The sequence below is a fragment of the Aotus nancymaae genome, unplaced genomic scaffold (genome assembly GCF_030222135.1).
Source record: "Aotus nancymaae isolate 86718 unplaced genomic scaffold, 86718_ANA_hifiasm-v0.15.2.pri h1tg000089l, whole genome shotgun sequence".
Classification (NCBI taxonomy): domain Eukaryota; kingdom Metazoa; phylum Chordata; class Mammalia; order Primates; family Aotidae; genus Aotus; species Aotus nancymaae.
The window spans coordinates 20,303,050-20,316,722 of record NW_026988504.1 but is presented as its reverse complement, the minus strand read 5'-3'; the positions used below and the strand labels follow the sequence as shown (position 1 = coordinate 20,316,722).

At 39.2% G+C, this 13,673-nt stretch overlaps 1 protein-coding gene across 4 annotated transcripts in view; it reads right to left on the bottom strand.

Annotated features, from left to right (window-relative positions):
• CDC27 (cell division cycle 27) overlaps positions 1-13,673 on the bottom strand; it is a 71,053-nt gene that overhangs the window by 24,442 nt on the left and 32,938 nt on the right. For all 4 annotated transcript variants that reach the window (XM_012444087.2, XM_021673738.2, XM_012444088.3 and 1 more), the window contains exons 5-9: positions 13,251-13,348; positions 12,230-12,384; positions 11,913-12,124; positions 9,992-10,106; positions 6,290-6,402 (exon numbers count right to left, since the gene is read on the bottom strand). In XM_012444087.2, the coding sequence (XP_012299510.1) occupies positions 6,290-6,402; positions 9,992-10,106; positions 11,913-12,124; positions 12,230-12,384; positions 13,251-13,348 (693 nt within the window). The remainder of the gene's footprint in view (positions 1-6,289; positions 6,403-9,991; positions 10,107-11,912; positions 12,125-12,229; positions 12,385-13,250; positions 13,349-13,673) is intronic.

Genomic DNA, 13,673 nt, shown 5'->3' with positions numbered 1-13,673 from the left:
TGCACAATCGGTAAAACATGGCTGAGGACAGTTCTAGGACCACCATGCAGGGAAAAAGAATGCAAATAGAGCTCAGTGGTCCCATTGTGTTGAAAATGTTGAGAATTTGAGAAAGCCCAAGCAGCCAGAATTTGCAAGGCAGAGTACCAGAGAGAAGAGAGAGGTAGAAAGAGGGGCTTCCCTAGAGTCTTCAGTTGAAAACTCATCAGTGTAGGTCTTTGAGTGTTATATAATAAAGAATTTGTCTTGTCCTCGTCACAGGCTCCTGAGATCTACTAAGACCTTGCAATTCCTCAAGTGACAGTTATGTCTTTGTTATTCATTGTGAGCCCCTGGGACTGTGCCTGAATTTATGCTAAGGAAGTAACTCCTAGGTAGTTTCCGGATGGGGGCTGGCCACTGTAAAGGTCAACCATGTGGCCGTGTGCAGTGGTTCATGCATGTAATTCCAACACTTTGGGAGGCCGGGGTGGGCGGATCACCTGCAGTTGGGCGGATCACCTGCACTTACCAGCCTGGCCAACATGGTGAAACCCCATCTCTACCAAAAATACAAAAATTAGCTGGGCATGGTGGTGGGTACCTGTAATCCTAGCTACTCGGGAGGCTAAGGCAGGAGATTCGCTTGAACCCAGGAGGCAGAGGTTGCAGTGAGCCAAGATCACGCCATTGCATTCCAGCCTGGGTAACATTCCAGCCTGGGTGACATTCCAGCCTGGGTGACAAGAGTGAAACTCTGTCTCAAAAAAAAAAAAAAAGGCCAAATCTGAGCCAGCAACACCAGCCTGAGCTCCTCCAGGAAGGAAACTGAGTTCAGTCATATGGCCAATGATTCTATCAATCATGCCTACATAATTTTAAAACTCCAATAAAAAATTTTAAATACCCAAACTTTGCTAAAATTCCTGGTTTGTGAACATACTCATGCACTGGGAGGGTGATTCCACAAAGAAGACATGAAAGCTCTGTATCAGGACCCTCTGTATCACGACCCTTCCAGATCTAATCCTAGGGATCTCCTAATTGTATCCTCTATAATAAAACTATAATCATAAGTATAGCACTTTCCTGTACTCTGTGAGGTGCTCCAGAAAATTACTGACTATAAGGGGGTAGTGGGAATTCTTAAATTTGTAGCCAGTTGGTCAGAAATGTGGGTGGCCTGGGGAACCCAGAACCTGAAACTGGTATCTGAACTGACGGCAGTTCAGATAGTTCTTGTTGTGGACTGTGACCTTAACCTGTGGTGTCTGTGCTAAGTCTGGGTAGTTAGCATCAGAATTACACTATAGTACTATAGTGAAGAAACTACCCAAAGCTGGGGAATGTATTATTGATTAGAAGTAGGCAGAATAATTACCAGATCTCACTCCAAGCTGGGAATAGCTCATACTTTCAATAGAGAGTGAAGAAACCTCATACTAAGCTGGTTTTTGAGAAGAATACTCAAAGGGTACTTCCTCAATGGTGGGACAAGATTTGCCTAGACTAAGGCTACTTTTGACTGGACAAAATTTTTGTCTTTTTGAGATGGAGTTTTGCTCTGTTGCCCAGGCTGGAGTGCAATGGTACGATCTCAGCTCACTGCAACCTCTACCTCCCAGGTTCAAGCGATTCTCCTTGATACGCCACTACGTCCAACTAATTTTTGTATTTTTACTAGAGACAGGGTTTCACCATGTTGGTCAGGCTGGTCTCGAATTCCTGACCTTGGATGATCCACCACCTCGGCCTCCCAAAGTGCTGGGATTACAGGCGTGAGCCACCGTGCCCAGCCTCATTGATTTAAAAGGCAAGACCTGAAGGGATCAAGCTGTTTCCAAGCAACTTTATTGAATCTCAGAATAAAACCTTAAAATACCTAAAAGAATGCAAAAGTATCTAGTAATCAACAATGTACAATTTATAGCCAGGCACGGTGGCTCACTCCTATAATCCCAACAACTCAGGTGGCTGAAGCAGGAAGATTGCTTGAGGCCAGGAGTTTGAGAACAGCCTGAGCAACACAGCAAGACACCACCTCTGCAAAACTGAAAAAAAATCAGCCATATGTGGAAAGTGCTTGTAGTCCCAGCTACCCAGGAGGCTGAAATAGGAGGATCTCTTGAGTCCAGGAGTTTTAGGCTGCACTGAGCTATCATCACACCACTGTACTCTAGCCTGGACAACAGAGTAAAAGACCCTGTCTCAAAGAAAAAAAGTAAAATTTATAATAACTGACATCCAATCCAATTAAAAAATACAAGGCATACAAAGTAGAAGGAAAATATAGTCTATAATAAGAGGAAAAACAATCGATAGGAAACACTTAGAAATAACAAAATATCAGACTTAGTAGACAAAAACATTTAAAAAAATACAAATATATTCTATATGTTCAAAAACATACAAGAGACCAGATGAGGTGGCTCATGCCTGTCAGCCTAGTACTTTGGGAGGCCGAGTCAGGACTGTTTAAGGCCAGGAGGTCAAGACCAGCCTGGACAACATAGCAAGACCTTGTCTCTACAAAAAGTAAAAATAAAAATAATTAGCCAGATGTGGTGGCATGTGCCTGTAATTCCAGCTACTCAGGAGGCTAAGGCAAGAGAGTCGCTTGAGCCAAGGAGTTTGAGGCTACAGTGAGCCATAGTAGTGCCACTGCACTCCAGCCTGGGTGACTCAGCAAGGTGACCCTGTCTCAAAAAAAAAAGAAGAAGAAAACCAAATCAATCTTCTAAAGATGAATGCTTGCAATAAAAAAACCCCAACAACATTGGATGTGTTTAATAACATATTTGACACTGATGAAGAAAGATTTGAAGACATAGCAATAAACACTACCCAAAATGAAACACCGAGAGGAAAAACACTGGAAACAAAAATGAAGAGAGTATTAGTAAGCTGTGGGACCTCAAGCGATCTAATATACAAGTACTTGGAGTCCCAGAGGGAGAGTAAGATATGGACATATTTGAAGAAGTAATACTCCCAATTTAGCCAACCATTATGAAAAAACTATAAACCCACAGATAGAAGAAGCTCAATGAATCCAAAGGCTGAGAAATAAGAAAACTACACTAGAGCTGGGTGCAGTGGCTTATGCCTGTAATCCCAGCACTTTGGGAGGCCGAGGGATCACCTGAGGTCAGGAATTCAAGATCAGCCTGACCAACATGGAGAAATCCCATCTCTACTAAAAGTACGAAATTAGCTGGGTGTGGTGGCACATGCCTGTAATCCCAGCTACTTGGGAAGCTGAGGTAGGAGAATTGCTTGAACCTGGGAGGCAGAAGTTGTGGTGAGCTGAGATGGCGCCACTGCACTCCACCCTGGGCAACCACAGTGAAACTGTCTCAAAAAAAAAAAAAGAAAAGAAAAGAAAACTACACTAGAGCACATCATAATCGAACTGCTTAAAATTACTGATAAAGTTCCACATGAAGAGTCATAAAAAAAAATTAGTGATAAAGAAAAAAAACCTTGAAACAGAGAAAAGACACATTACTACATACAGAGAAACAAAAATGAGACTGACAGATTTCTTGTCAGAAACAATGTAAGCCAAAAATCCAGTAAAGCATCATCCCTAAAAAAACTGTCAATTAGAAATTCTTGGCTGGGTATGGTGGCTCATGCCTGTAATCTCCGAAATTTGGGAAGTTGAGGTGGGTACATCACCTGAGGTCAGAAGTTCAAGACCAGCCTGGCCAACATGGTGAAATCCCACAAAAATTAACTGGTCATGGTGGCATGTGGCTGTAATCCCAGCTACTCGGGATGCTGAGGCAGGAGAATTGCTTGAACTCGGGAATCAGAGGTTGTAGTGAGCTGAGGTCGCCTCATTGTACTCCAGCCTGGGTGACAAGCAAGACTCTGTCTCAAAAAAAAAAAAAAAGAAGAACGAAATTCTTACCTAGTAAAAATATTGTTCAAAAGTAAAGATGAAATGAGAATTTTTTTCTGATACACAAAAGCTGAAAAAATTCATTACCAGCAGACCCATACTATAAGAAATGTTAAAAGGAAGTCCTTCAAGGTAAAGGCATTGAAAGCCTGAAAATCACCAGGCGTGGTAGCTCATGTCTGTAATCCCAGCACTTCAGGAAGCTGAGGTGGATGGATCACTCGAGGTCAGGAGTTTGAGACCAAACTGGCCAACATGATGAAACCCTATCTCTACTAAAAATACAAAAATTTGGCCAGGCGCGGTGGCTCACGCCTATAATCCCAGCACTTTGGGAGGCTGAGGCGGGTGGATCACGGGGTCAAGAGATCGAGACCATCCTGGTCAACAAGGTGAAACCCTGTCTCTACTAAAAATACAAAAATTAGCTGGGCATGGTGGTGCATGCCTGTAGTCCCAGCTACTCAGGAGGCTGAGGCAGGAGAATTGCTTGAACCCAGGAGGCAGAGGTTGCGGTGAGCCTAGATCATGCCATTGCATTCCAGTCTGCGTAACAACAGCGAAACTCTGTCTCAAAAAAAAAAAAAAAAAAATTAGCTGAGTGTGGTGGCACACACCTGTAATCCCAGCTACATGGGAGGCTGAGGCAGGAGAGTTGCTTGAACCAGGGAGGTGGAGGTTGCAGTGAGCCAAGATTGTGCTACTGCACTCCAGCATGGGTGACAGAGTGAGACTCCATCTTAAAAAAAAGAAGACTCTAGGCTAGGCGTGGTGGCTCACACCTATAATCCCAGCACTTTGGGAGGCCGAGGTGGGTGGATCACGAGGCCAAGAGATTGAGACCATCCTGGTCAACGTGGTGAAACCCTGTCTTTACTAAAAATACCAAAAAAAAATTTAGCTGGGCATGGTGGCGTGCGCCTGTAGTCCCAGCTACTCGGGAGGCTGAGGCAGGAGAATTGCTTGAACCCAGGAGGTGGAGGTTGCGATGAGCCGAGATCGCGCCATTGCATTCTGGCCTGGGTAACAAGAGCGAAACTCTGACTCAAAAAAAAAAAAAAACAAAAAAAAACCTCTATAAAACTGACTGTTTAAGGCAGAACCCACAACAATGCATTGTGGGGCTTATAACATATATAGAGATTAAATACATTACAATCATCGGAGAGGAGCATGAATGTATACTGTACTATACATGATATGGCAGTCTATTACGTGAAGGCAAACCTTGATAAGTTAAAATGTATACTATAAACTCCAAACAACCTCTAAAAAGACAAAATAAAGAGCAATTGCTAATAAGGTAATACTGAATTGCACCTTCCCAAAAGATACATTGAAGCCCTAAGTCCCAGTACAAGTCAATGTGATTTTATTTGGAAATTTGGTTTTTGCAGATATCAGTGAGTTAAGCTGAGGTCACTTGGGTTGACCCTAATCCAATATAACTGGTGTCTTTACAAGAAGAGGGAAATTTAGAAATAGAAACACACATGGAAAATGACCATGTGAAGACAGAAGTAGATACTGAGTTATAACATCACATGCTAAGGAACACCTAGGATTATCAGAAGCTGGAGGAGGCAAGGAAAAATCCAGCCTGAGAAAACCAATACAGGCAATTAAGGAGATAAAATGGAATCAACAATACAAAGAACACAAAATTATTAAGAGCTGATGTTTATCAGTGTTAGTATATTTGTTTGACTCTAAGTGAAATGTACAAATCTTGTTTACATATAACGTTGCTTTGCAGGAGGTCTCAAGTTCCTTTTCACAACAGAGCCTCAGGCAATCACAGCAAGCTGGCACTCAAGAGGATTAGACTTACCATTCTGGAAGCATTACAGGAACATAGAGGTCTTTAGATAGTTAAGGTATATGCACACCTGTGTCTGTTTTAAAATTTAGGTACATGTTCACAATTTCAGAAAGGATAAAGAAAACTGTATCTTTCTTTTAAAATGTTAGCTATAATCTATTGAGTCCCTGAATAGGAAAAGAAAATCCTATCTAACACCATTTCTGCGTGGAAATAGATTCATTATTTGAAGATTTATTCGTCTGTTAATTTTATGATCTGTTTAAAGACATGCATAAGGGGAGTATGAAACCTATCTGTACCTAAACTATAGAGAGGGTCCCTGTGCCTAAGAAGAAAATTACAAATCCATGAGGCAATCAGAGTAAACTAAAACACTACTTAACTATTGTTTTCTGTGCATTACAAAACTCAACAAAAAATTACACTAGTGTTGCAAGTTAGAGGTTTCAAATTTTACATGTTCAAAATTTATAGTAGTTATTTTAGAATCCATGAGAGTCATTATCTGCCTAAATTGAAGAAATACAAAGAATCAAGTTTTATGGCAAGAAAAGTTGAACAATTACCATGATAAATACCTTGTTTGTGGACCAGAACTTTGTGTTTGTGCAAGAATTGGAGTTACCTCTCGGCTATTTCCACTCTGTGAGAAGACAGACTTTGTTCCAGTTTGGCCGATTCTGGCAACAGACTGTAAAACATGAAAAGTCTAAGGTTTGTGAATTATAGACTGCACTGTAAATGATAAAAGACACCACTACACTCCTATCTACATTGTCACAATACAAGCAGCCATAATATACTGTCACTTTAAACAAACTATGTCATTATTGTTAATTAATTATTGTTACATTAGTATAAACATTAGTCTATTTCCCTGTTTTAACCTCAGAGTATTTTTACCTCTATAATATCTTTTCATCTTTCACTTTTAGTTTCAAAGGCTAAAAATTCCCAGAAGTTACTCGTTTCATCTCATTGTGATCATCCTCCATTTACTACATACCTTCTCTATTTGGGGTTAAGCACTAAAAAATTTTAAGACAGTACAATTCTCAAGATTTATAACTTATCTTACTATACACAGAAAGAAATAATAATACAGTAAGATTTTACATTCCTTTGGCATTTGGTAACAGTTCTAGAGGAGTTCAGAGGAGTAGATTAAAAAAAAAAACAAACCACCATCTGATTACTTTCTTTCATTAATTGGTTTCTGTTCCCATGGAGAAAAAAAAAATTTTTGCTTGGCTCTTCAGTCTTCTCTAATTTATTCCCTTATTTCTATTCATTTCCACCATCTAACTTATTTAAATGATCTATGACTATTTTATCAGTAAACTGTTTTTCCCATTTGGCTACCAGATAATTTTCTTCAAAACTTACTGTTACCCTGATATCCTGTACATAATCCTCAAACTGCATATTATAAATAATCACTAATAATCACTGTCTCATCAGATATAAAAACCTTACTTTAGCCTTTCCTGCATTCAACATCACTGATCATGCCCTACTTTTTGAAACTTTGTGTTACTTTCAAAACATTACATTATTTGTCCTGCCACTTCATTTGCTGGTCCTTCATCCTTCTACTATTTTTGAATCAGGTTTACTCTGTTCTCCTTAGCTACTCTTTCTTTCCCTAAAAGAGCCTGGTCATTTTAATAGCTTCAATTATTATTTCTATTAGTAGGTCACGTTTTTTCCTCTATGACTAACTTTCTACTGAATATTTTCACTTAACCTGCCACCACTTCAAAATAAAATGTCATAAGCCTTTCCGTTTCCAAACTGGGATCACTACATTCATCCAAGGAACAAAACTTAAGTCAATTCTAGCCCTTCCTTATTTATCAAAGAACTATGTACACTGCACTCACTACCTGGTTTGATATTTTCAGTTGACACTGCACACAGACCTACATGCATGACTTTTCTGGGAATGTCTTATAATAGGGTAAGAAGAGAACAGAGGCAGAAGAGGATGCGATAGCAATCTTATTATTTGGGCACTGAAATCATGTGCCTACTCACTGCCTTAACTTGCTTTGGTTATTATGGCTCTTCTAGTTTTGGCCTACTTCACGTGGCATGCTAACTACCATTTTGCTTTGCCTTCTTCATAACTGTAATGTTTAAAACAATCCACACACAAACTACTTTGCAGTCCCTTTTAAGTATTCTTAGAGTTCTTATTATCACTCACTAAGGAGTTATTATAGAAAAATCTTTTTGCCGGGCGCGGTGGCTCACGCCTGTAATCCCAGCACTTTGGGAGGCTGAGGGGGGTGGATCACCTGAGGTCAGGAGTTCAAGACCAGCCTAACATGGTGAAACCCCATCTCTACTAAAAAAACAAAACAAAAAAAAACTAGCTGGGTCTCGTGGGGGCACCTGTAATCCCAGCTACTCGGGAGGCTGAGACAGGAGAACCTCTTGAACCCAGGAGACGGAGGTTGCAGGGAGCCAAGATTGCACCATTGCACTCTAGCCTGGGCGACAAGAGCAAAAGAACTCCATCTCAAAAAAGAAAAGAAAAGAAAAGAAAAGAAAAAGAAAAACCTTTTGCAGATTCTAAGGATGTTCACGAGTAAAACAGTAAAAAACAACTATAAGAAGAAACATGTTTCTATGAAGAGGCTATAACTGTTATTCACATATTAGTATGACTTGTTTAGCTTCCATTTCTTGAATAATCTATTAAGCATGGTAATAGGTATTTTAAATATAGAACCTAATTTAATTCTTACAGAAGATACCTTGTGTCACAGATAGGCTTTTAAAAAATGGTACTGGCCGGGCACGGTGGCTACGCCTATAATCCCAGCACTTTGGGAGGCCAAGGCGGGTGGATCACGAGGTCAAGAGATCGAGACCATCCTGGTCAACATGGTGAAACCCTGTCTCTACTAAAAATACAAAATTAGCTGGGCATGGTGGCACATGCCTGTAGTCCCAGCTACTCAGGAGTCTGAGGCAGGAGAATTGCTTGAACCCAGGAGGCGGAGGTTGTGGTGAGCCGAGATCGTGCCATTGCACTCCAGCCTGGGTAACAAGAGTGAAACTCCGTCTCAAAAAAAAAAAAATGGTACTTTGGCCTCTTTTACCATATACCTATATAAGGGAACATTATAAAACAAGATCCTCAGGTGGGCAGTGACTCATGTTTATAGTCCTAGCACTTTGAGTGGCCAAGGCAGGAGAATTGCTTGAGCCCAGGAGTTTGAGACCATCCCTGGCAACACAGTGAGATCCTGTCTCTATTAAAATAAAAATTAAAAAAATTAGCTAGGTGTGGTGGTGCACACCTATAATCCTAGCTACTTGAGAGGCTAAGGTGGAAGGATCACTTGAGCCTGGGAGATTGAGGCTACAGTGAGTCATGGTCGCACCACTGCACTCCAGCCTGGGCAGCAGCGCGAGACCCTGTCTCAAAAAAAAAAAAAAAAAAAAAGCCTCATGAAACATGCTACAATATTTACTCTAAGTATACTACCAAACATTTTTCATTTTAAAACTATACATCCACAATCCACCATAAAAGTCTTATTATCAGAAATATCTGGCTTTACCTGAGCAATTTTTTTCATATAATTAGAGTTATTAGAAAAACATATATACACAGTGGTGGGGACAAGCAAAAACTAAGGCAGACATAATTTCTGTTATTTATATTCAAATAATATAAACAATCTCAATTTTTTTTTTTTAAAGGAATTTAAGGTCAGGTGCGGTGGCTCATGCCTGTAATCCCAGTACTTTGGGAGGCTGAGGCAGGCGGATCATGAGGTCAGGAGATCAAGACCATCCTGGCTAACACAATGAAACCCTGTCTCTACTAAAAATAAAAAAAAATTAGCCGGGTGTAGTGGCACGTGCCTATAGTCCCAGGTACTCAGTAGGCTGAGGCAGGAGAATCACTTGAACCTGGGAGGCAGTGGTTGCAGCAAGCCGAGATAGTGCCACTGTACTCTCTAGCCTAGGTGACAGAGCGAGACTCTGTCTTCAAAAAAAAGGAAAATAAAAGTAAAAATATGAATACGCTTATTTAACTATATGCTGAAATAAACTAAATTTGTGAGATACACTTGAAGTCTGTCTCTTATGATAACCAAGAGGCTACAACAATAATGACATTCTTTTATATTTAGATCAACAAATCTAAGGCAAAAGTAATTATATAACATTCTTAGATTCTCCCTGAAATTACCTTTAAAAGACTGAAATGAACAAGTTGCTTTAATCAATACCCAAACTGCATTTTACATGGAAAATACCTTTTTTGAAGGGGCTCCGGTGGATGGCACGTCAATTACAGAAGGTGTATTAGTGTAGTTTTGTAAATAGGATCCATCTCCAGGACTTGGGGTTTCTAATGGCAAAATCCCAAAACTGAGAAGAGGTTGAAATCAAGGTGTCAAAAAGTCATCAAGGCATATATAAAGCAGCAGTATACTTAAATTAGAAGGTCTAAAAGGAAGAGAATGGCAAATCAGTCTTAGGGACAGTGAGGATCTGAGGGGCAGATTAAAAATAAATTAAAAAAAGATATCAAACAAGGAACTAAACTGAGCAACAACTACTGATCTCAGCAGATTTATTAGAAATAAAGAAGAGTGGCTTTATAAATCTAAGATTCAAATGATCAAATTACTTCAAATTATTGGAATTTATGGGATTGGGACACAACTATAGAGAAAATGTCTTTAGAGACCATTAGATAACTGTAACTCTCCAGAGTTGTAATCTCATGGTCACGCTATTTTAGTAGTTCCCTGGCCTCAGGACTCCATTCATAGAATTTGTTGTAGCATATAATTTTTTTATTTTTTTTTGGAGACAGAGTCTCACTCTGTTGCCCAGGCTAGAGTGCAGTGGAATGATCTTGGCTCACTGCAACCTCCACCTGCTGGGTTCAAGCGATTCTTGTGTCTCAGCCTCCCAAGTAGATGGGATTACAGGTATATGTCACCATGCCTGGCTAATTTTTGTAATTTTAGTAGAGATAGGGTTTTATCATGTTGGCCAGGCTGGTCTTGAGCTCCTGGCCTCAAGTGATCTGCCCACCTCAACCTCCCCAAGTGCCGGGATTATAGGCATAAGCTACCATGCTCAACCCATTCTAGCACATAATTTTTTATTTTGACACTTTTGGATATGTATCCTCTGGGCTGAGTTCCTGTTTTTATATGTACATATACTTCTACTAATTTTGATAAAATATTTCATATTAATAGGTGTGACAGCTAGGCTCAGTGGCTCACTGTAATCCTAGCACTTTGGGAGGCCATGGCAGGAGGATCACTAGAGGCCAGGAGTTCCAGATCGACTTGAGCAACATAGGAAGACCCCATTTCTACCAAAAATTAAAAAATCAGCCAGGTGTGGTGGCATGTGCCTGTGGTCCCAGCTACTCGGGAGTCTGAGGCAGGAGGATCACTTGAGCTCAGGAATTTGAGGCTGCAGAGAGCTATGACTGTGCTACTGCAGGCTAACTTGGGTGACAGAGTGAGATCCTATCTCAAATAAAAAAAGGTAGGTGTCAAATTTCCTCCATGCTTTGGAAAAGAGCACTTTAACAGTAATCAATGGTGCCCTGATTATAACATTTCATGAGGCTCACTGCTATCCACTAATGCACAGCCATAAAGACAGTATCTTTTAACATGTCTACTACCTAATTAAGGAATATTTAAGAGTTTTAGTTTTTTCTCCAATATTTAATATCAATTTTTTTTTTTTTTTGAGCTGGAGTCTTGCTATTGCCCAGGCTGGAGTTCAGTGGCACGATCTTAGCTCACTGCAAACTCCGCCTCCCAGGTTCAACCAATTCTCCTGCTTCATTCTCCCGAGTAGCTGGTATTGCAGGCACCCACCACTACACCCGGCTAATTTTTGTATTTTTAGTGGAGACGGGGTTTCACCAGGTTGGCCAGGCTGCTCTCGAACTCCTGACCTCAGGTGATCTGCCTGCCTCAGCCTCCCAAAGTGCTGAGATTACAGGCACTAGTGAGCCACCATGCCCAGCAATATCAAAATTTTTATGATGTGCTGTTTTTTACTTCATTTTCTGAAAACCCTTGTTTCCATAGTGATTTAGAAGTTGCTGTTGTAGTAATCTGCATCATTAAAAATATGAGTTACTAAAAGATCATTTAGTATCATAGCATATTTGAAATTATCTTTTGTTTGACTTACCTTGGGGTTAATGGGCTAAGAGCTGCTGGTCCTCCTAATAAACTTCGACCAGTTTTTGGTTTATTTTGAACCTGTTTAGATAATATGGAAGTTCCTGTTCCCAGTGGCACAGTATCAGGTGAAATTACAGCTGAATCAATATAAGACACTGATGAATCTGTATTCAAGGAGTACTTTGAATTGGAAGATTCTAAATTCAATCTGTTTAATTCCTGAAACAGAAAATTTCTACCATGTCATTTACAATATATTATTTAGTTCAGTTCATTCTTTGTAGTTTTCATAATATTTTGAACACTAGAATGTATGACACTTACAATTGTGTCCTGGGGTGTTTCCGTAAGAACTGTCTCAGGCTGTCTGTGAGATAAACTATGATTAGATACTAGTGTTGTGCAAGAGTTAGGCAGACAGTTGCTAAAGTTCTGTAAAGATGTTAGTTTAAATGTTTGGTCAGGATCTGGCTTTTCACCTGTGAAGACCAAAAAAAAAAAAAAAAAAAGTTTGTCTCTGAGGAAATAAGGAATAAAATTTTTTCAAGTATGCATAAATCAGTGTAAACAGGAAATAGGCCTTATCCAAAATTTTAAATTCTCCTGCCCACTTCGGTTAATCAAATTTACCCACTAAAAGCCCATCTATCAGTATATCATAAAAGTTTACCAGTAGGATAAAGCTGTAAATTTAGAAAATAAACTAACCACAAGAACACTAATTTTAAACATAACAAATCATAGAAAAATGCAGATTTCTGTGTTTGTTTTAAAGCTGAAAATAACTAATGTCATTTTTCTCAAAGTAGGAGATGAGGTTGAAGAGTTAAAACCCATTATGTTTTACAGTAAAGGTTGAAGCACTTCTATGTATATAAATGCAACAATGTTGAAAAATGGTCCTATATGCATCCTAGGCCAAATATACTGAGAAATTCCATCCCTATACTGCCCAGGTTTTATAAGTTTCTGCTCCAGGCATTCTATTAATTGCATTAGAAATTCTATTCATTTTCTTTTTCAAAAAGCAATTTCGACTAGTGTTAAACACACAATATAACCCATTCTAGACACTAGACACTAAAAGCAGATTGGCTAAACAGAAGAAACTACTGGATTTAATTTTTGTGGTAGAGTAATTTTCATTATGTAATTTTCAGTTACATGATTCTTGAAACATATATATGATTTTAGCTTATTTCTTATTCTCAATTTTAACAATCCTTAGCTTTGTAAAATATTTTTCTTGGGGATAGATGATTTGTATTTCTCTCCAAAAAGTAAGTAGCGAAAAAAAGAGAAGAGGAGATGGGAACCCACTCACGTCTCAACCATATCCACTTACCTATTTCACATAATGATTCAAAGGGAGACCAGAGGAAAGGATTTAAACTAAGGCTCTTTTGGTAACATTCTGATCCTTTGGCAAGCCGATCTGTTTTGCTGTGGAAAGAAACAAGCAGATTAAATAAGCTACAAACCCCAAAATTTCTATCATAAAGAAACTTTTAAGATAAAAAATTAGGTAAAAATTACAGAAGATCTGAGAGCACTCTTTGTTATGCTTCTCTTAATTACCAGTTTCTCCTATCCGCTAATCTCCAAATCAAGTGAAAGCAAATAGAACATTAATCAAAAGAAATGCTTACAAAATAAACTATCACCGCCTTCTTGAATATTACCATTACTTTAAACTTCCTGTCAGATACCAGAGTTATTGAGAGAGATGTGAAAAACATCCAAATTCTTCAGTGTTAATTTTTTTTAT